This window comes from Magallana gigas, chromosome 4 (genome assembly GCF_963853765.1).
Source record: "Magallana gigas chromosome 4, xbMagGiga1.1, whole genome shotgun sequence".
Classification (NCBI taxonomy): domain Eukaryota; kingdom Metazoa; phylum Mollusca; class Bivalvia; order Ostreida; family Ostreidae; genus Magallana; species Magallana gigas.
In genome coordinates this window covers 11,220,548-11,245,381 of record NC_088856.1, presented here as the reverse complement: position 1 = coordinate 11,245,381, position 24,834 = coordinate 11,220,548, and the positions used below count along the sequence as shown (strand labels likewise).

The window sequence follows — 24,834 nt, the reverse complement described above, 5'->3', positions numbered from 1 at the left end:
GTAACTACTTATCATTTTGGATTTATATAGTATTACACGACCTATTTTCCCATGTTCCAGTCACAGGTGGACTTTTATTTCAGTAAAACACCCCCCCCCCCCAAAAAAAAAAAAAAAAATTACAATAATTAAAACCAGTCATGCGTAACAGAGTCAAACACCTTCCCACAATTTGTCAATAAGTTGGATGTCATAAATATGTATCAAATATCTTATGTTAAATCGTTTGTACAATTATTTTATCGTGAATTTTGTTACTTGTATTGCACTTGTTGAAATTTAATTTGTTGCACTTTGCATATATATGACATGATAATAATTATAATAATTATTGATAGTCTCTTTCTATTCATAATAAAATAGCAGTATGTTGCATCTTGGAAATATATTTATTGAATTAGAGCCATGTAAGACTATTTTATAGGAATTGCGATATATTTGATCTGTTATTATTATTTTCACATTTCACAACAAGGATTTACCCCATAGTTGAATAGTACATGTACAGTTTGCCAATATTATAGGACAATTGGGGATCGAATAGTTAACATTATCATATTCATGTGATGTCATGTAGTGACCATTTCTGAAGCCTGGTTAATTTTTGCCATTCAGTTTCATTCTGTTACGAATCCGTATTCTTTTGCCTTGTTTCACAACATTAAAATTCTTTTTCCTGGCGTAAATTATACCACATCATCTGACGTTGATTGATAAACAAAGATCAAGAGATAAATGTAAGGAATTTTGGTGAGCAAATTCTGCTGAACAGGCCTCTGAATAAGGTCCTTTAGAACTTGTTGCTATCTAATAAGATGTTCACTTAAAATTTAGTTGGGATCTAGCTTGCAGTATCGTTTATTAATTTTGATAAGTCTCGGGGAAGTCCAAAGGTCAGTTGTACCCGTAAAGTGCAAACGAAATAGAAACGAAATGAAACGAAACGATATCTACCGAAAGGAAACGAAACCCACCGAAATAAAACAAGACAAAACGAAATCAAATTTAAACGAAAACAATACGTAACTGAACCATAACGAAACGAAAACTACAAAAACAAAATGAAATCAAAGTTGAATTGTTTATATATGTCACCATTTTAATTTGAAATATATTATATGTGTACATTACATGTGTATAGTGTTTATTTTGAAAACTTGTATAGGATCCATCATAATGAGTCTCTTTTGAAACGCAATGAAAAGAAAAAGATTTTGCGCATTTTTTAACATCAGCATTTGTAAGTGTAGAATACAATTTGAAAAGTTGTTGTTCATTTCTATGCGAAACAAAAAATCACTAGTCTATAAGACTGTAACGATATAAATTTCAAGTTACTAGTATCACTTTTGGATTCTTTCTAATACAATCCATTTGTATCATACTTGTATACGAAGGTTTTAGGACCTGTCTCTTCTTGGTCTGCTATTGTCTAAATCCAAACAATATCGAATCACGCACATTTATAAACAGTAACATTAAAGCGGAAGACTGGCCATTTTTGGCGAAAAAATATGTAAAACTAGCAACTGGTCCTCGGCAGATCAAGATAAAAAAAGTTGTTACACGTGCTCTTGCTTTATAAGACAAACAGTATTTGATGCTTACAAACTAACTACTATAATTGTTCCAGTGAATGAAGATACCCCATCAAAGGGGAGACAAATTTCATATCCACCCTACGATGATTACAAGTATAATATTTAGTTATATTCTTTTTGCAAGTTAATGTGTAAAGATATTTGCATTACAACAATACTTTATTTCGCATTACAACATTATTTCGATTTAAAAAAAATAAACAGCAAACAAACCTACTAACACCTAAAGTTTGGAAAAAATAGGTTGTATTTTAGATGATATAGGGCTAAAGATATGAGTAAGTAAGTGAAAAAAACTATGCGTATTTTAAGATATAGTATGCTCGCGCATAGTTGCAACTGACAAGTGGTTTATCGATCTCACGAAAATGCACAGAAATGCAAATATCCATGTTAGTAAATAATTACTGAAGAAGAAAGCATTTACTGATGTTTATATATGATATTAACAAGTGCTTGAACTTAAATTTCATATAAAGTAAAAATAGTAGATACGCATTATTGAAACTTTGAATTCGTATATTTAGATATTTTTACATCTCGAAACATCCTTAACACAGAACTAATGTGCCGGTATATCACGACATTCTTCCAGAAACTTGAAATGAGTCGAAAATGAACGCATTTCTATTATTGTTGATTATCGAGGAACCGTATCATGTTTGGTCATAGTGATAAACCGAAACGTTATTAGTTTTCTATGCAAGATTTTGCAATGTATCTTTCTTTTAAGGCAACATTAAAAAACGGGGGGGGGGGGGGGGGGGCAACGTACATTTATGTTTGAATTTGAGATCAATACAGTAGAGTAGATAAATTCTTAGACTTTAACCTACATTTGAAACACCATATATGCTATTTTATGTTAAATGTGCAAGGTGCTTTTGGCTGATCATTTTTTAAATAAATTGATCATATAATTTGGATTAATCCTAAGTATGTATTTGTGGATGAAATACTCAAAACTTTATGCACAATTACTGCTGTTCATTTTTTTACTAAGATAGACGATGCATTGGCTAACTGCATTCCTTCTATAGTCACAGGTGGACTGTTGTGTTTATGTTTAAGCAATCAGAATGTATGGACACAATGCATGAATACAAAACTGTCAAAACCATCCCACGATAAATTGAATTAGTATCAGTATCCTTAAATGTATCAAATATCTTTTAAAATAATTTTCAATATTCTAATATGAAATTATTAACTTTTATAGCATTTGTTTAATTTACACAACAAAGGCTATTGTAAAAATTGACAGGATTCAGTTTTCCTATAATTACTATTTCCTGTGTTGCATATCACAAAACATATGTTGTTGTTCCATTTATTGCGCTATATTCATTTAATTGTCATTGGAACGTACCATATTGCCATTACGATTTGCCACTGTATATGCATGTCGTTGCAAAGAAAAATTGTAACTGAAAGCAATGTGAGCTGCAATTTTCATGTTGAATTTTTTTTTTACGAAAATCTTATTTTCTACTAAAAAAATCAATTTCTGTTAGCCATATTTTTGTGGAAAAGGCCGTTAAGAAGTCATGAGCAAAATTGATTTATGTCGTCCTGTACAAAAATTGAACTGCTATAGACTCCTTAAAAGAGAAATCTTTCCTCTGGAAAAAAATTTACCTATCATAAAAGTTAAAGTTACATGTAGACTAACCATATTAGCAGGTTTTGCAGCAAAGTAAAATTCTAAAAAATACAGCTCATATTGCTTTAACTTTGTAAGGCTTTGTCATAGAGCTACGTTAACTTCAGAAGCAGGAATGATACCATCTGTCAAAACCCTTAAGTTTGAACTGCATGGAGATCGAGTTATTTATTTAGTTAAGGATGATTATGATGACAAATCTTCCATGTCCATGTTTGTTTAGTTTTGGAGTAACTGCAATATGACCGGCTTTAATATGTAATGATTTCTAAAGCTTGTTTAATTATTTACTCTATAGTTTCCATTATATTCCCAAATTCGCCCTACACTTTCCGCCGTTCCGTTAATTCAACTCCAAAGATATCTTCCCGCAATGCATGATGAACTCTACATTTTCTGGAAAGTTCTATCCTAGAGGTCTTTCAATCCATCAAAACCAAAATCGCGCATTCAAGAAATATTTCGTCAACATTTGTCAAATCTTAATTACCTTCTGTGTATACTCTAAATAAGTTGCCAGTAAATATGTTCGTTCTTAACGTAATCATTCCATATTATTCACTGCATAACTTTTGATGCAAACTAGTACTACCTCTGACTTGGAATCGCCAAAAACGTGTCCACCACTTTACTCTCATTTTTGCATTTTCGGGCTTGTTTATCGAAAATGGGTTTCTCTGAAATGCGGAACGGAAAACGGAACGGAAAGTATCGGAACAGTACGGAAAAGGGCAAATCTTTCGTATACGTAATGTTATGTACTTGATAGATGCGTTTATATTTTAGAAATGATGTACTTTTGATTGATCATTTCTAATTTTTTTAAAAGATCATCAATATCAGTTCATTTATTCAGAAAATCGACGATTAAGCCTAATACGACTTAACAGAGGCAGTGAAGTGAATTGCTTTGCGTGTACTTTGCATTACATAAATAAAATCATGATTAATACATGCATATTTTGCCTATTAGTACATAACAACACATTACACAGGCAATAACAAGCGTCTGAAGTTATTAACCCAATAAATAATAAGGAAATTTTTTATTGTGTACCAGACCAATGTTATTCGCTATATTTTCTATAGCAAAATATAAATTAACGCACTTTCACTGTAAATAGGTATACTTAAACACTTAAACGAAAAACATAACCAAACACAGATCAGTAGATGATTGCTTTATCATAATGGAGAACATATCTGAATTGCAATGAAGGGAAATTAATATAGGCCCCTCCGTGTTCATTTTACGTGTATTCCCCAAACAAGAACCTCTGCTGGAGTCAAGGAATTCAAATTTCCCGCCACAATCTGAATCTGTACATATCGCCCTCTAGTGTTATGAGGACACCACACAGCGACCCGCCCACCTATGTTAGTGTGCCCTGTGAAGTGACCACACAGATGCATGTCGTTGATAGTGTCCCCAACATTGACGTCAAGGTCATGAAGCTGATCCTCTGTAAGTAAAAGAATAAAATATGTTTTGTTATGCCATATTTTCTTCTAAAATTTGTCTTCAACAGGACCAACTTTATTTTGAAGCCATTTCCAACCGAAAAAAACCAATATACAGCGTGAAAAGATATTAAATCTTTAGCCAATTAGGCACACATGATGTTTTCAACGATTTATTTCTTTTGCATTTGACGAATATTTGATAAGTAATGAGGTTCTTTAAGTCATGAAATATCTATGTTGTATGTGTAATAGGGGTCAAGAAACACGTGTATTGACATAATTGTAATAAATACCATTCAATATATATATATATATATATATATATATATATATATATATATATATATATATATATATATATATATATATATATATATATATATACTTTTTTAGATAATGTACTTTAATGAAAAATGAATAATTTATTTTTAGAATTATGAGGTTATAAAATACATTTGGAGGTGATAAAAAAAATATTACTTTTTTAAATTATTTATTAGGCCTTTTTCAATCTTTATGCAGATTTTCATTAAAATTTGTCACCTAGAAAGAATATTTGTGTTGTCTCAATAATTTCCGAAAAATACTCGTATAATTGAATATTATTCATTTCATGTACCTAAAAGAGCGATACATATGTATTGATTAATCTCTCTGATTTATATTAATACATAATTAACACCTCCAACTTCAAAATGCCCAAAGCATAAGAGAAAATTGCCATTACTTACCACAACAGTCGGATCTAGCAAACACTTCTATTTCATGGATAAGGTAGGTTGCTCCCAGATCTATCCTCAGCCAAGGAGATTTTTCATCTGCAGTGTGAACAAGGTCAGACATCAGACCATTTACAGCTTTCGATCCTGGGTAGAGACTAGGATGGTATCTGGAACTTAAGACAACTGTCTTAGAGTATGCTACGTTTCTGAGTGGGTCATGGCTGAGAATAACACTTACATGGACAACGTAAATGATAGTCGATACAAACAAAAATGAACGCATTGTCTATGTTTAAATTGATGATATTATTAATAACAGGGTTATATTTGAGATTTATTCATTTTCCACTAATGGCCCCACAGGCTACATGATATCTTAATTTCGTCATAGGTGAGCATGTGTGTATAAACAACTTTTTATAGAATTTTAATAAATCCATCTGCTAATATTTAAAAATGCGTGAAGTCACGGAGAAGTATCAATTTCTTAATTTTTTAAAAAGTATATAAGTGTACCTTAGAATAACATGCGAATTATACATTATGATTCAGTTACATAAACATTTTTAAATTTCAAAATAGCATGTTCCAGACAAGCTGCAGTTTTCGTGAAATTTTGGTTAGAAAGTTGACGTTTTTCTTTAAAAAAAATCATTTTATTTTAAAATCACGTATGGTGAATTTAAGATAAGTTCTACCCTTAATCAATTTTAAATGTCGAACACGTGGATTAGAGGATAATCAAAAGGAATAAATAAGTTTGCGATTTCAAAAATGTATTTATTAATAAATATAGGTAGCAACAACAATGGAAGATTTTCATGCCAAACGAGGAACAACAAATTTCGGAAAAGGGTCATGATTTTCATGAACAGCCATGTGGGAGAACCATTCATCAAAAATCGAGAAATGTCACTGATTAAAAAATGTTTACTTCGAAACTATCAACATTTTTTTTCTTTTGTGAACAAAACTTCTGAATCTGTTATTCCGGGTAAAACGTTAGCGGGGGACGTTTGGCGACTATACGACGCTCTCCGCATACCGTTTCGAATAAATATCTAATAAATGCTGTAGATATAAGATCAATTTAGATCTTTTTTGAATGAGCTAACCATTGTTGTCGTTTGCCGATATCTCATTTGTAATGAAGAAAAAATGATGTAGTATTATTTCCAATGAATGCCAATCTGCTTTAGCTGATGATTAAGATAAAGTCCCTACGTTTAAATTTATGACAAAAAGTAACCCCGTTGTTTAAAGTTGTTGCACTTTCCAAACTATCAAAGATATGAAATTAAACCAAGATGCATTGTCCACTACGATACTTGTACACTTAAAGTTAGATTTTAAATATAATTTATGCTAGATGAATTTTTTTTTCTATCTTAAAACCATCGTCACTGCCACAATTTTGAGTTATGAACCTACGAGTCTCGAAATCGCACTTATTTGGGGTTCACCGTCAAACCCTAGTCACATTTAAATGAACGACCAACGACAGACAGTTTTTGAGGCACTGCTTTAGGAATAGATCTCTCTCCCTCCCTCTCTCTCTCTCTCTCTAAATTTATTAGCGGCGGAAGTGTATCTCCCAACAACTAACAACAACTACTACAAGAGTTATGGATATGCATGCTTGGGAAACTTATGGATATATCCCCAATCTATATTATTAGTGAAGATGTTCTTTTATTAAAGAGTAGGCAAATTGTGTATGCTTTATCGTAGATAAATGAAATACTTATTTATAGCCTCAACAAAAACTCATGTATACCATATCAAAGATTATTTTACAAAAATATTTATAACTGAATGTTATTTATCACAGGCAATGATACGATTATATTACATCACTTGCAATGTTAGGAAACGTTCGTAATTTGATTTAAAAATTTAAGTTCATATAACGTTTCAAAAATGCATGAAAAATGGTGTTGGATGTTAATGTCATTCATGTGATAAAGATTAAAAAATTAACCCGGTCATAGAAAATTTATTAATTTAAACAATCCCGTTTTCCATACATATTTCAGCTGTGGAACACCTTACCATTGCCTTAAGAATAAGTGCATTGTCTTTGTTGATTGATGAATTGCGTTTTATTCTAGTTTTGTACAATTTTTTTCCCCTGAACGATCCTTGATCATCCCACTTCCGCACAGGTGCTGATGTGTGTACACATTAAAAATATAACAAAAGTCCGGATATCGGTCCTTTATAACGGTATGGCACATTGTATCTATACCTTGTAAATTCTTTTATAATTCGTATAAATTTTTGTAAAACGACGTCCGGTTCATTGATATATTGGACTGTCAAAATAATATTTTTAAAAAAATGGGATCCCCAATTATCTTCAACAATGTTTAGAATCATTAAACATTGTCAAAAACAACATCTGTGACAAGGATAAGGGATCAATGTGTCATGTGTGTTTCAGCAGCATGATGGGTAGGAACATTATAAAAGCTAAAATACCATGCCTATACATATATCACTAAAGAAAGCATTAGATATGTTCTCGTTGTTGCTGGTGCCTGCTCTTGTTTATATTTGTCATGTTGATATTATTACATGCCATTACGAGCTCACAAACGTGGCATACTCGAAACCAGTCACCCTGAGTTCCCTTTACGGCCACGATTCATTCGCGTTATGTAGGTTCCAAAGTCGTCAATGGCCTATTTTCTGATCTTACTGCTACCGCAGCAGAGAGATCTCCATGGTTGAGAATTGATCTTGTAGCCAGGTTTGAAATAAATGAAATTGAAGTATTTGCAAAAACAGATTGATGTGGTAAGTCTTATTGTTTATTTTTGTGACTGAACATTGTAATTCAATCGAATTTAAATTTAAGTTTTATAGTTTGATATTCAAAATGAATATTATCGAAATAAATTCAATAGCCTTGAGTTCACAAGAGTAAACTGAATGAACAGTAAACGCTTTATATAAACTGCCAAAACATCAACTGTTCTTCCGACCAAATTATACGAGTTTAAGTAAGTTAAGTTCTGTAGCTACAAATTTAATAAAGAAACTCATTATAATTCATTTTTTTATCCTCAAGAACAAAAATAAACACAAATTGTCCTCCTCAATAACAACAATTATAGAAAGGTAAAACCAGGCTTGGGGTAATGCTAAATGTAATGTCAATATTATTCACTTTTTTGAAAGTGAAGAATAACACTACCATGTAAGGTCTATAACCCAAAATAGTTGGTTTTTCATTATCATCAGTGGAATTGTTTTTCATTCTGAGTAAATGTCATCCTTAAGTCAAATTACATTATAGTTTTAATTACTGTCCCAAATAAGAATTTCAGATAAGAGATTTTAAAAAAAAAAAATGTAGAGGGGATCACTGCCTTATTAAACTTCCCCGTTTTATGCATAACAAAATTTGTTTATTGTCTACAAACTAGTTTCTAGAGTTTACTACATGTTCCTGTCTGTCGTGGTTTAAAAATACATGAAATTTAAAAAAAAAAAAAAAGCAAAAACAAAAAACGCTAATGTATGTATTTATTTGCATATTTTAAACCAAAGGTGTCAGATCCAAAGTATCTACCCGATGGTGAACTCGTCCTACACTTTCCGCCGTTCCGTTAATTAGTCTACCCGCGTTCTTGGTTACCCCGTTCTGAAAAGTTTTTTTTCCATCAGCACTACAATCTTTTTAAATTATTCCATTTATTTATTAACTTTTTTTTTATTAACCAGAGATGTCCGACCAAAGATATCTGCCAACAATGCATGATGAACTTGTCCTACATTTTTTGGTAATCCCAGAGGTCGTTTTATTCATCAAAACCAAAATCGTGCGTTTAAGAAACGAATTAGCTCATTTTATTTATTCCACATTTGTCAAATCTGAACTTCTGTGTATACTCTATAAATAAGTTTCCAGTAAATATATTCGTTCATAACGTAATTATTCAATATTATTTCATTGCAAGCATAAATTTTGATGCAAACTACCCCTGACTTGGATCCGCCAACGCGTGTCCACCACTTTACTCTCATTTTTGCCATTTCGGGCTTGTTTATAAAAAATGAAAGTAGGTTTTTGATTAATTTCACAATTAATACTTATCAGTTAAAATTCAATTATAGCTTACGGACATCATCTCAAACGGGTTGAAATACCAGGGTGTAAGTAGTTACTCTGGTGCAGACATTTTGGAGTTTATTTGCAAAAAGTCTTAATCTATAAGTACAGATACAGAGATGTGAATGGAATATTCAATCAGAGACATAAATAACAGAGATTGGCAACTCCACCATGAGCAAGATAATGATTTTAAACCAAAAGTATTTTGTTTTAATGAAAAGTGTGCATAGGTTTTAGACATTTTTGAAGCAAAAAAAAATTGAGAAATAAGATTGATATATAGAAAATATATTGGCCAGCTATAAAACATCGGCGAAATCTCGGACGACGGGTAGCCAACTGCCTCCTAATAATCCTCTTTTAATATTGTTTATATGACATAAACTCATGAAAATATAATATTATGAATGTTTTGGTAATAGGTTCTAGCTGCTTATCTTTCGATATAATTGTTTATTGGAAAAATATACTGATTTAAACTTGGAACACTTTACAATAGGGACTGCGGGATTTCGCGAGATTTCGATCAGTTGCCAATCTCTGTTATTTATGTCTCTGATCCAATATAACAGATACAGGTATTCTGAGGCCTGTTCGCAATTGGGTGTCTCTGAAATGCCGAACGGAAAACGGAACGGAAAGTATCGGAACAGAACGGAAAAGGGCAAATCTTTTGTATACGTAATGTAATGTACTTGATAGATGCGTCTCTATTTTAAAAATGATGTACTTTGTGTAATTTTTTAATTTATTTAAAAAATTATCAAAAAAATTATCAATATGAGTTCATTTATTCAGAAAATTGACGAATAAGCTGTTGTCCGATATCTAAGGTATCCGATCCATAATAGCCCCAGTTTCAATGAATCTGGATGCATAACATATATGTATAGGCTAAATTATTAATGTTTAAGTATCAATATGTAGAGGCAGAATGCATCCTTATAAATGACTTTTTCCTTTTCTTGAAGAGTAGCCCCCTTGCTTTTAATATATAGAAATTCTAATTTTAACAAAATTGATATGGTATAAAATTTCTTTTCAATACTTTTTATATTCCTTTTGATAAAATGCATCTTTCCACCGGATCATTTATCGATATTCCTAGTATTTACTTATTTATTTTGAAAAATGTACTCTCCCCCATTGACCAAAATGCAATCTTCTTAATTAATTACTGCTTTAATAGTTACTTATATTTTTTTTTAGAAATTTCTCTCGGTAAATCTTTTTCTACAGTAACTCTGAAATGCTTTAAATCAATATCAGAATATAAAATACCTTATGGATATTCAAGGTTAGAATAAGGTCCTAATATGGATTGGATACCTTGATACGATTTAAGAGAAGTAGTGAAGTGAAATGCTTTGCGTGTACTATGCATTACATAAATAAAATCATGATTAATACATGCATATTTTGCCTATTAGTACATAACAACTCATTACACAGGCAATAACAAGCGTCTGAAATTATTAACGCAATAAATTATTAGGAAATATCTGATTTTGTACCAGACCAATACTAGTATTATTCCCCATATTTTCACTAGCAGAATATACATTGTAATATATATACACTGTAAATAGTTATACTTAAACACTTACACGAGTAAAATAACCAAACTCAGATCAATAGATGATTGCTTTATCATAATGGAGAACATATCTCAATTGCAAAGAAGGTAAATTAATATAAAACTCTCCGTGTTCATTTACGTGTACATCCCAAATAAGAACCTCTAAAATATGAATCTGTACATATCGCCCTCTGGTGTTATGAGGACACCACACAGCGACCCGCCCACCTATGTTAGTGTGCCCTGTGAAGTGACCACACAGATGCATGTCGTTGATAGTGTCCAACTTTGACGTCAAGGTCATGAAGCTGATCCTCTGTAAGTAAAAACAATAAAATATGTTTTGTTATGCCATACTTTCCTCTTAAATTTGTTTTGGAACAAAAAACCAATATACAGCGTGGAAAAGATACTAAATTTTCAACCAAAAAGGCACTCATGATGTTTTGAATAATCTATTTTTGTGGATTTTACGAATAATTTGATAAGTATTGAGATCCTTTAAATCATAAAATATCGATATAGTATGGGTACAAGATGTCAAGAAACGTATATTCCATACGTACTAAATTCCATTCAAAATATGTTTAGATTTATCTTAGATAAAGAACTTAAATGAAGAATAAATAATGTATTCTTAGAATTATAAGGCAATAAAATACGGTCGGATATTTCATTTTTAAATCATTTGTTAGGTGTCTTTAATCTTTATGCAGATTTTCACAAAAAATTCCTAACTTAGAAAGGAAAAAAATTGTGTTGTCTCAATAATTTCATAAAAATACTCGTATAATTGAATATTATTCATTACATGTATTTAAAAGAGCAATAAATATGTGTTGATTAATCTCTATGATTTATATAAATACATAATTAACATCTCCAACTAACATCAAAATGCCTAAATCATTGGAAAAAATTGCCATCACTTACCACAACAGTCGGATCTAGCAAACACATCTATTTCATGGATAAGGTAGGTTGCTCCCAGGCCCCGCCGTCACCAACATCCCTCAACTCAATACTCAGCCTCAACTCTGAGGTTTTCCCTCAAATTCATTCCCTCACCCCTCAAGTCGCCGTCACCACACAAAATTGAGGGATAATCTTGAGGAAATCCTCAAATATTTAAGTATAGATTCATAGCAACCTTAAGTTCTTCCTCAAGCAAATCCAACATGGCAGACAGACGTCGCAGACGACGTAGACTCCAGCGGTATTGGAATAGACCGTCCAAAAGGGTGATTCGGGACCGTCTGAACCCCGTAGAGGCGTATACTGACGACGAGCTTTTTGAGCGTTATCGATTTAGACAGGTGTCGGTAGTGTATTTTCTAAATTTAATAGGTGGTACCTTATTAGAAAGCACTAGAAACAATGCCTTACCCCCGATGTTGCAGCTGTTTGTTTGTCTTCGCTTCTTTGCGACAGACGCCTATCACAAACTCATAGGTGATAGTTTGAATGTATCAGAGTCCACCGTCGGCAGATGTTGCAGATCGATAACTGAGGCCATCCTCCATGTTTGAAATCAATTTATTGTTTTTCCGAGAGATGATGAAGCCCGGAAAACAAAGCAAGAATTTATCAAAATTACCGGTATGTTATCAGTCGTATTGTTTTGTTTTCTACTTTCTCTTTTAAAAAAGGATAACTCGTGCTTCGATTTTTGTAAAGAAAGTTCATCAAATTTCATATTTAAGAAAATGAAATTAAAAGTAGTTACGTGAGATTTTGTCATTTTAAATTATATTTTATGGATGAGGTTCTTGCGTCGTCCCACAAATTTTTCCCTTTGAAAGTTTCGTAACTTTTAGGCATGTGTTTGCAAAACAAATTGATTGAGGTGGCTGCATGTTCTGGCTTCTAAATTTGGTGTATTCCACTGATTGACAGAATTGGGTACACTTTCATTTGTCGACAACCACGATATAAACAATAACCTACCATCTCCCCCCCCCCCCCACCCCACCCACATGCATCCCATGAACTTTGTGCTTTAAGGGTGTCATATTCTTTAACATTCTAATATTTTTACACAGGATTCCCGAACACACTGGGCTGTATTGATGGCACATTTATTAGAATCCTGGCTCCAACTGAAAATGAACCGGATTTTGTAAATAGAAAGGGGTTTCATTCTTTAAATGTACAGGTCCGGTTTTTTTTATTAATTTTCTTTTTCGGTATTTCAAATCACATTAAATGCTTGAAGAAATTTTGAAGAAAAGAACTGAAAAATATATTCAACATCCATACCAACATCTCTGCACTTAATTAATTTTGTAGTGTGATAAATAAATATGCAATAAATCAGCAACTTGTCGGTCCCCTTAAATAATTGGGGTTGAATTTTATTTTTGAATAGATGGTTTGTGATGCCAGATTTAAATTCACAAGCGTCTGTGCCAGCTGGCCCGGGAGTGTCCATGATAGTAGGATCTGGCGAGAGTTCTCCCTTTGTCGACAGTTTCAAAGAGGTAAAAAATATATTTTTAAAAAATTAGATCCAGTTGTCATTTGATAGAGGAAATAAAATATATATTGAAAGCATTAAAAACAATGGTGATGAGTTTGTATTTTATAAACTTGTACGTTTAGGTGAACACAATGGAATTTTGTTGGGCGATTCAGGATACCCCTGCAAGCGATTTTTAATGACGCCTTATCTTAATCCACAAACAAACGCTCATCAAAGATTCAATGCTTCCCTTTGCAGAACGAGGGTGCTCATTGAGCAAAGTTTCGGCATTCTGAAACGGAGGTTTTCCTGTCTTCAAGGAATTCTGAGGCCAAAAAGTTTATTAAATTAACATAAAATACATTAACTTCTAATTAAATAACCACGATTGTTGCCTCAAAAGAATAGTCCTACATTGTTTGTTGAAACCATATAATTGACATTTGTTCCTCCAAAACATATTGACGGCCGTTCATTTTGGGGAGTAACATAATCACTTTTGTCCTTAATTCAAGTCAATATCTGTATAATTACATGTAAATTAAAATATTTTAGAACGACTCCTGAACAAGCAGTGGGATACGTCGTCGCCTGTGTCATCCTGCATAACCTTGGCATTCAAACTGGTGATGTGATGGATAGAGTAGACCAGCCAATGGACGCATTTGACGAAACCGCCCACTAAGTTGAGTGCAATTCTCCAGAGGGAAGTCACTTGCGAGATTATATCGCACAGACGTATTTCGGTTAGAGGTTCGTACATTGGAATATGCACCTGCGTATATATTTTAAAATTCATAACACACCGGAAATCACTCGAGTGTGGTTTTATCCAAAAGTAAATGTGTACATTTTCCACTAAATGATTAAAACAACAATTCTTGTATTGAATTTATATATTTTTTCTTCTATTTCAGTTCATTTTGAAAATTTGGAGATACAAGTGGAAAAGTGGTTATTTGAAGAAATAAATAGATGTGTTATATTTAATATTCCCCCAATCTCGAGTTTGTGATCTATTTAAAAGGACATGGTCACGATTATGGTCAAAATGTATTTTTCCTCTTTATATCTATTTCTTTTTTTATAATTCAACATTTAAAACATCTTAAATTAGCATTCAAATTGTAAGCAAAAACATGATCTAAGCTTTGTTTACAAGCTCTGTTTCTCGCTTATACCTCTACGACTGACAATCAAATATGGGTAAGTTGCATTTATTTACTGGAAAGCATCACCAATAATTATACGTAAACAATTTATATAAAATAAAATTTGACAAAATAGTGACCATATCACTTCAATTTTCAAAGGTAGTTGGTCATTTACATAAAGGGTCTAAAATGAATTCCGGAAATTCAGAACTTAATTTACACAACAGACAAGACTTCTTAATTTCTAATAATTCGGCCTCAATTTGAAATTTCTTTTCCTCCCTTTCTAATTTTTTCTGCTCTTGTTGAAGATTACTTATTTCTTGGCTGAGCTTTTCGTTTTCAAGTTTTAGGTTTTTTATTTCCAATTCTTCTATGACTTCACGTGTTGCCATCTTCCTCTTCTTTTCTTTAGGCCGTTCATCTAATTATTGAAATATGGACACATTTGCAAATACACATATACTTATAAAATAAGAATTATTAAAGCTGTATTGCAGTTTTCCACTTCGGTATTTACCCGTTTACTTGTAACAAAAATATATAGGTATCTCACCCATTTTCCTGTTTAAAGATAACCCAAATGTCATGCTAGCTGAAGATTCAGAAGAAGCTGAAGCATCACCGGTGCACGTGGTCTCATTACCAGCCAGCGATTGGACAGATGACGTTGGTTCTATAAAATTATATATTCTTTGGGTTTTTTCAGAATGACAATGCAAGAACGTTAATATGAATTTTACTTTGACAATGTTTTACCTATAATAAATATGATATATTTCATTACCATCGGAATCAATGCCCCCGACCAATCCAACAATATTGGGTCGTGTGTCCATTGCTTGGTACAGGGCTTCCTCCGCTTGCGTAAGGGGCGCCGTTGGTGGACCTCCCCCTGTCTTTCATCGGCGTATGCCATCAATATTCTCTTTCGCTAAAATTTATGTAAATTATCAACACAGTTTTGCTTAACAATTTACAAAGTTTTAAACTTTAAATGTCAATACATGTATATACCTCTTTGTTTGACGTTGTCATACTTTTTGTAGATGGAATCAGACGTTCTGTCATTTTTAAATTGTTTAAATAAAATTTAAAAAAAAGAAGAAGAAAATAAACAATACATTTTGTGCAATGCAAACATTTGGAATATCGCATTTTTCTATTCTATTCGTTTTTTTAAATTGATAATATATGGATCTAAACAAAATTTTTACATTATGATGTATATTTTTGCTGTCTGGAATCGCGTTACGATAATATGCATGCATATACGATGCGTGCGGTGCGTACATGTTATATACATAGTATGTCAATGCAATAATATCAGAGTGTGTTTATGATTTATAACAATTTAATGAAGTATAAGGAATGCGTTTTTATAAACTCTTCGCTTTTTCCAAAATAAAAGTAGAGCACACGGCCAGTTATAATATCGGACTGGAATATACTGGGGTAAAATTTGTGTATACACCTACTAAGGGAGGTTACAATATGTGCACAAAGGAAATCGTCTGGTCAAAACAACCGACAAGTAAGTGAAATACAGATAGATATCATAATACTTACAAGTTCAAAGTGTCTGCTATAGACTTCCAGGTCTCTTCTTTTATTTTCCCGTGCTTTCCCTTTATCCCCGTCCCTTTCATTTTCCCAAACAACCGATCTTCAAATTTCATGACCTCTTCTATTAGAATTATATCCTCTTCACTTGTCCAATTAGCCCCCCGTTTCCTTTTCCCCGCTGTTATTAACCCAAGTATATCTTTTTCAGCCATTTTACAAAGAAATAACAAACAGACGACAGATATTTTATTGCGTACAAGCATTACGTAAAAATTCCGCGAAAATGCGCGATATTATTAATGTAACAACTCAACTGAGTTAAGGGAAAAAAAATACACCTTAACTGAGGTGATCCTCAGCGCAATTGGTGACTGTGATTTGAGGAAAACCTCAGTTAAGGAAACCTTAAGGACTTGAGTTGAGTACTGAGGTTGAGGGAGAGGAAAGTTTGGTGACGGTTTTTAAAAAAAAAAATCATCTAATCTTGAAATCACGTATGGTAAATAGAAAATAAGTTTTACCCTTATTCAATTTCAAATGTTGAACATGAGGATTAGAGGAAATTCGAAAGGAATTGATAAGTTTGCGATTTAAAAATGTATATATAAAAAGATATAAATAGCAACAGCAGCGGAAATATTTGCATGCCAAATAAGGAACAACAGGTTTCTGAAAAGTGTCATGTTTTATGAACACTCTTGTTAGAGAACCATTCATTAAAACCTAGCAATGTCACTGATTAAAAAATGTTCACTAAAAATATCAACAATGAGTCATAATACTATCGATGTTGCTTTTTATTTTCTATTCATCACATTTCTGTAATGACTTGCTGGGTGTATGATCTCACAGGTGTGGTTTCTTGTGTAAATAAAACGTGCTAACGGTACAAGCTGTGTAATATTAAATTGAACATATTGCTGATGTTAAACAACTGTGACATTTCCCCTTTTTAAATTTTTTTTGATAAAATTGCGTAATTTGTAGCATTAGGTGAATTATGGCACATTAGACACCATTGTATAAAGTAGTTAGCATTGACAATTATCAGTTGTCTCTTAATTTATGAAGGACGCCTATGTCCAAGTTCAATTTCAATCCTTAAATTACATTGATTTAATGATATTTGTCTTATATACAATAAATGGCAAAATAACATTTGTAACCTTATTGAGTATCGTTCAATAAAATTTCCCCTGAGATGATACTGAAAGTTCTGTTTTCTTGTTGATATATCTACTATGTTTCAATACATTCATTTATTCTTTATTCATTTTATGCTTTACAGCCCATCAGTATTCACACAAATAAAATATATTAAATTTTATATAAAGTAAACAAATTGGCCAGCAGAATCGAATCGAGGAATTATGTAAGTTAATGTAAACATTCATTTCGTAATTTTAACCTATTAGGATATGTATATACTTCTTGGACACTTTCTGAGCTTAAGAATTGCAACTCTTTCGATATTGAATTTTTTTCTTTGCAAAACTAACGTTTGCAATTGTTTTTCTACCAAAAAAAAATCATAATACAAATAATATATAAAGAAATTTACATCTAATCATAATCCAAACAATTCCTATTTTAATGAAGACATTTTTTTCAGATTTCTGGTCTCAACAGCAAGAGTATGAAATGACAATCTAATTTCAGTAATTTTGTAAGATAGCAATGCAAACACTGCATTGAAATAATGAACATTTACTTGTATGTTCAATATTTCAAGATAGACACATGTTTTTTTTATTTCAATAGAAAACAATGACAACGTAATCGCTTTTAATTTTCCGAGATGATGTATTCAATTAAATGCTATTTACTGCATTATAGTGAAAAATAACAAATTGACAGTTTTCACTAGTGGCATAACCCTCGGGCGAAATAAACCGCCGTCGGGTAAAAATAATTCATTCAAAACGTTACATTATTGTATTATGTTGCTCAAAATCTATACTACTATATTAAAATAAAAGACTCGAATTTTTGGTCTCTAATACCGATAAATCGGAAGAGTACTGTCTTTTTTTATATATATTTTAAACATCACTGGTACTTGAAGATTATCAAATTGTTTTTAGTTTTTCTCAATCAAGTTTGTAAATCACCTGGATATTTTGGATTTTACAATCTTGCGCATGCGCATTACATTCACGTTAAGTCACGGGAGACTCTTTAGTTTATGTTTCCACAATATCACATTTGCATGGATAAACTCAGATATGATAATACAAAAACGCGTAAATTGGAAATTTGCTACATGTATATATTCTGTACATGTAGAATAACGGAATAGAAAAAAATAGAACGGGAGATAACTCTAATACAATGCATTTACTATGAAAAATCCCAAGAGTTTCGAAGGTCGACATGATGTATAAATTTGAAGCGAGTGAAAAGTGTAGAATTCTTAAATAATATGATTTAAATATTTAGCTGAAAAGTATTCACAACCTCAAAATGGTTTGTTATGAAAATTTTGACTGTTATTTTCAATGCAACTTCAATAAGTTTTTCCAAAATCAATTTGGAGCCATTTTTTGCTACATTACAGGTATATGGGAGGCATTTTAACTGTTGTGAAGGTATGTCTGATTATTTTAACTAAGAAGAGTGTAGTGAAATTAATAGCATTATTGTGGGCTTAAAGCTTGGTTATGTAAATGTCAACAATACAGTGTGTCGATGCATCTATTTCGTAAACGTCCGATATCATGTGCAATGTGAACCCGTGCACGCATGGGTCAAAGTCTAGTATATATGAAAGAGCACTTTTAGAATAAATTATATAGTGAAGGTTTTAATATTTTCATGAAATGAGAAATTCATTTTTCACATAAAGTATTCTCTATTATAACGAATTGATTTTTACATTTGAATCGAATTCTGGGCCAATCTGTATATATAACCTGATGTACAAACAAGCCTTTGTTGAAATGGGTAAGAAGTTCTAACTGAACCCTCATACCTGGACTTTCTTCTTTCGCCGAGTCGAGATTCAACCGAAAAAGAAGTGACACAAAACTGACCACTGATTTTTGGGAGTTGATTTTAATTAAAACTCCTATGCAGTTACTCAGACAAACCGAAAGTGGAACAGTGTTTGGACCTCAGCACAAATCATTGATGCTGACAAGACTTAGTTCTTGAAAATAATTGATGAATTCGTTGTAATGTACGCTAAAGCATTGATTTTCAAGGAAACTTATTTATAAATACCTTGAAAATAGTCAGATTTTAAATGGTACAAACAATTTAAATATTTTTGTAGTCTTATGTATTCCTACGCCAGAGTTCAATATAGTCTCATTCAACTCGACGCTCGGCTGTCTCCGTAAATCCTTGTCGGAGATTTACGGTGTCAGCTGTGCGTTTGGTTGAACGAGACTAGAGTTCAATATTGCTTAGTCTCGTACGTGACGCTTTACCAGACTCTCTGCTCGTCGGAGATATACGGAGACAGCCGAGCGTCTGGTTGAACGAGACTAAATATTGCTTGGATCCATACAATTTTCGAGAAATATTTCTATCACTGATACATAGTTTGATTGAATTAATTTTATCTTTAAATATTATTTAACATTATTCATATGGGGGTTTCTCGACTTTCTTGTCGAAAATGTCCAACATTTCATATTATAAAAATGTGCGTAATTTAAATTAGAAAATACATGTACTTGTCATGCAAAATAACATATCATTGATTTTAAAATATATAAACATCAACAAAATCAACTCCCGTCAGTTCTTCAGTACTTTGATTTGTATCTACAGCATGTAGGATGTCATAATATTTTGTAAAAATGATATAAGCGATAAGTCATTTAATGGTGCTACCAGAACAACCAAAACTGGGAGTGTTTTCAATGAACTTTGATATAATTTTTTTTCTTTTCTTTTGGGATACCCCTGAGTAGAATTTATGGGACCATAGTCTTCGTGACACACTTGAAAAACATTATGTGTTCACATTTTATTGCTGTCTTGTTATAAATTCTGCATCAAACCTAACAATAAGAATCAGAACAGGTTCAAGTATGGACAGAACGACAACCAGCGTTCTAATACACACGAATCACATACCAGTAGTGAGCAGAATCCTTATAAACGTTACAGACCCAATTCTACGGATGATGGGGATTCTGATCCCAATATTTCAGATCTGAGCGCAATATTGAAGACTGCCAGTTCAAATCCTGACTCACTCAAAAAAATAACCACTCTTACTTATACTCAGCAACACACCAATAAAAATAAACAAAAATTAATCACAAAGTCGCTGATCCCAGAATTTGATCTTATGAAAACAGATATATCGGAACTCCATCAAAGAATTGATGATCTTGAACAATATTCTCGAAAAAATTGTCTCAAGTTTTCAGGGGTACCTGAACCCACTTAGGAAAAAAGAGACATAGATCAGATTGACCTCAATGTGATCAATAAATACATACTGGTAGCTACTGGTCAACAAAACATACAGACGATCGCTTTCAGCAACTCCCACCGCTTGGGTCCTCGACCTAGACTGGGAACCCGAGAACTCCCAAGGGATATCATCGTTAAGTTTGTTAGGTATAGAGACCGAGCACTCGTTTAACAGAAAAAGAATATGAAGTCTACAACCAAAACCCATCCAACTCCTACAAAATATTCGTAAACGAAGCGCTTAAAACCAAACGAGCCAAGCTGTACCCCAAACTCCGAAGGTGTCGTCGGAATAAATTAATTCAATCGTGCTGGACCTATGAAGGCAATCTTTTTGTTAAGGAAAATGTGCGGCCATCTTCTACATTTGAGGATAAGAATGTAAACATTTTTTTAACTTGCTTGGTTTGCCCAAAACTGGCTAAAACTGTTGCCAAAAGATATTAAAGCAATAGATATGAAGTCATGCGTGTCATTTTGTTTGAAAAGTATGCATACAAGAACAGGACAAAGCCTTAAAGTTTTTAATTACTCAGAACAGCTGTCGAACTTGTTTTGTTTCGAACTTACAGACTCTGAAAAAATATGAAGGGGGTTCATTTGTGTCCTCTCTACAACCATTTGTTAAGAAAAACTTGAAGAAAAAGTTACATTCGTATCCTCAAATGTACAAAATGGCGACCCATCCCCCTTAAAAAGACTGAACAAAAGTCCCTAGATCCGAATTCAAAGTGAAAGTGACATAACAGAAACCACTAACAGATTTCCCCCTCATGAGTCTATACATTTTGACACAAGTGCTAATGAGAAATTTGACACATCAACCACTGTTGTGGTGTAAGTGCTTGCAACTAAAGTCATCAGGTTTTTAACAGCTGATTGTCAGCTGGTACTCTCAGTCATACAGACGTTTGATGATTGGTATGCTTTTTCATACTGTAATGTTAGTAGATATTTACCATGTGTTTACTAGCTACTAGATAATTATTACTAATTCCTTATTATTACCATTTTTCCATCATGAAGAGGTTTCCCCTTCTTGTTTGTATATACGTTTCTTGTATTATTTGTTTGGTTTCTTTTCTACCCTTAACATAAAATCCTGGTTCCATGACATATACATGTACCGGTTTGTTAAATACGTTGCTCTTACAATCTTCCGATATAAACACTACCACATTGTGTCCGCTGCCTATATATTTGTCAACAAATGTATGTCATCTTTGACACTTGTGACTAACTTTTGATTACATATAAGGCCAATGACATTCACCCTAGATAGGTATGTATTTCTTTATGAAGATAAATTTATGTTTTAAAAAATATTCATTTTTTGCTGTCTGTCATACAACTCTTACTTAACTGGTCTGGTATTGAAACATACCCTGGACCTCCACAATTGTAAACGCAAAACTTACGTATAGCGCATAATAATGTATGTAGTCTATTTTCAAAACTTGATATTGTGTCAACTGAATTATCAGACTTTAACATATTTGCAATTACTGAAACGCACTAAATTACAAAGTGAACTTATTTACATCGCAATGTGTTACTTGGTTCAGCCTTCTATACTATTACGCTTGCGTATTTACTTTAAACAAAACACCCGCAGGGCTCGCTCTTTTCTACCTCCTCCAGGTAATAATTGTTCAACGTTTTTAAAATAACCACAATATTATTTTGTAAATACATTGTATGTATATTGCGGTTTTATCATAGGAGTTGCTACAACCTAAATTCATTTTTTGAAAGTGAGGTTCCTTGAGGGTAGAATTCCAAGGTATGTTTTGTAACTTGGACAGTAACTAGTAACCAACTTTTATTTCATCTCTTAGCCAGTTACTAGTAGCTAGCGTTTTACTTCTCGTACCCAGTTACTATGTAGCCAGTTACTAGTAGCTAACTTTATCTAATCTTTTATATGTTTGTTCATTTTAAAATGAACCGAAAGTGGTAAACCATTAAAACATTATCGAGAAAGTGATGACATGTTCCGTTTAGAGAGTCCCTTTTACATCGTTTACCATGATGACCGTAGTCGGGCGAAGATCTTGTAGTTTTCAACACGACGTCGTGTAAATTACTGTCAATCAAAATTCACGTGGTACAAATAAAGATATAAGTTTACCGGTTTTTGCGACCCTAAAATATCCGGGATCTCAATTAATTAATTACATTAATTAGGTATGTGAAAAGATATATTAGTTTCAACTGTCACAATCAACATTATTTATTTCTTATTTCCTAACGATACACTGGGTTAATCTGAGATTATTAGCATGTGTTTTCAGCTGTACTGTCTCTTGAAACATAAATGCATACATATATCACCAAAAAAATCAACACTATCCCGCTGTCAAATTATTTTCGCACTTTCTACATCTCGGGTTTAAATTTTGTGTATCAAATTGTTTATCAAGGTCAGCGCAAACTAGATGTTTGTGTTTCGGATAAAATTGGAAACGTCTTAAGGACAATAATGCCGAAAACGTTATGGAATCAACTTAATCTTACAATGTACACAAAATGTGAGTCGTAAAATTACAAAATGGTGTTTCTTCCCCTTTAAACCATCTTTTTTGGTGACAAATTTTGCTTTACATCTGTTTTTAAACATTTAAACGAACATTGATTAATAAAGCATACAGGAAAAGTTAAAATAAAGTGTTTTGTTTGTTTTATGTGACACCATCACTTATTTAATCGTATGTGTTTTTAAAAAATTTCTTATATTGTAAAACCATTCTTTATACATGTTCAAAATTTAAGAAAAATACCTTGAATCTGAAGTTTACAATCAAAACAATATTTTCCATTTTTTCGACTATAAATTTTTTACTCTTTAAACCACCTGTAGCGAGCGATCTCATAATTCAAAGCCGGGATGTAGAAGTTGGGAAAATAATTTGACAGCTGGTTAGTGTTGATTTTTGTGATATATGCATTAATGTTTTTAAAATGTAAAAATAATAGGTCTCTATAGTCGAAACATGGGTTGACCGTGGACCGTCTTCGGTTTCGACATTTAAACCTTTTCCAGAATCAAAACATGAGGGCTTGCGAAGAGAGGTGGATGTAAGCTATTGTCTGCCCACTTTTCAAAAGAGAATACTTACATCCCTGAACAACGTGCAACATTTGCCCTAGGAAGTTTGCGTAATAAACGCTTTAAGGCGTTCTACCACCGAGGAATTGCAACCTTTGACCAATCTGTGAACGGGAAATAAAACTTCTTTCTATAGTTATATTGAGTCTTTTGTTGGATTGGTTTGAACATATTTTATTGTTTGGTAATGTGAACTCTTTGTTGCTTAAAAATGTTCAGCATCGTGTGTAGAGTAGCAAACATTACATGGGGTTAAAAAAAACCTGTATGCAATGTTTACCACGTCATGTATCATTCCTTTCGTCTTCTGGTGTAACTCAATATATATTCACAGTATATGATATTTTAAAAAATTTACCTTAAAATTTGCACACTCATAGAGGACAAAGATTGTATTTATTCAGAAAGTTTTTTATCGGATTGGTATAAGTAGTTTTATGTGTGGATTTTTTTCTCTCGTAAATTTGATAGAAGAGCAAATTGCGTCGTCTCATTTTGAACATTATAGATTTTTAATATCAAAAAAAAAAAAAACCAAAAAAACAACAACAAAAACCAAGCGAAATTCCTTCACACAATAATTTTATATAATCATATTTTACAATAAATTGTCATAAACTCATTAGATTAAAAATCATTTATTCATATATGCATAATTTGATATTAAAGAAATTTAAGAACTATTCAAATTAAAATTTTAGACGCCACACACTCCTTCAGAATATGGTATACTAGCAATATGCACAGATGAATTGAAAAGCATTATCATAAAGATGAAAGTACTGTGTTTTTTAATATTTGCCCTAATTTCAAAAGTTTGAATTTCTTGAAAATGCACATACACCATCTTGAACACTTAATTACATAAAGTACCAAGTTTTACCCCTTTATCCTGTTTTCTAAAAAGAATAATGATTTTAACATTTTTTGCCATATTTGTTAGATATAGTCAAAAATGATGAAA

General features: G+C 32.3%; 1 protein-coding gene across 1 annotated transcript; it reads left to right on the top strand.

The window, feature by feature from the left end:
• The first annotated feature begins 12,327 nt into the window (after positions 1-12,327).
• Positions 12,328-16,782, top strand: LOC117682500 (putative nuclease HARBI1). The gene is made up of 7 exons (XM_066082353.1): positions 12,328-12,476; positions 12,702-12,748; positions 13,192-13,304; positions 13,518-13,629; positions 13,751-13,940; positions 14,166-14,363; positions 14,528-16,782. The coding sequence occupies exons 1-6, from the start codon at positions 12,328-12,330 to the stop codon at positions 14,293-14,295; spliced, it is 741 nt and encodes a 246-aa protein (XP_065938425.1). The 3' UTR covers positions 14,296-14,363; positions 14,528-16,782.
• Positions 16,783-24,834: the final 8,052 nt, after the last annotated feature.

Excerpts from the sequence above, each read along its gene's own strand:
- LOC117682500 (XM_066082353.1), top strand. The coding sequence starts at position 12,328 with ATGGCAGACAGACGTCGCAGACGACGTAGACTCCAGCGGTATTGGAAT. Across the intron at positions 12,749-13,191 it reads AGAATTTATCAAAATTACCG|GATTCCCGAACACACTGGGC; the intron begins GTATGTTATCAG and ends ATTTTTACACAG. Across the intron at positions 13,630-13,750 it reads TTGTCGACAGTTTCAAAGAG|GTGAACACAATGGAATTTTG; the intron begins GTAAAAAATATA and ends TTGTACGTTTAG.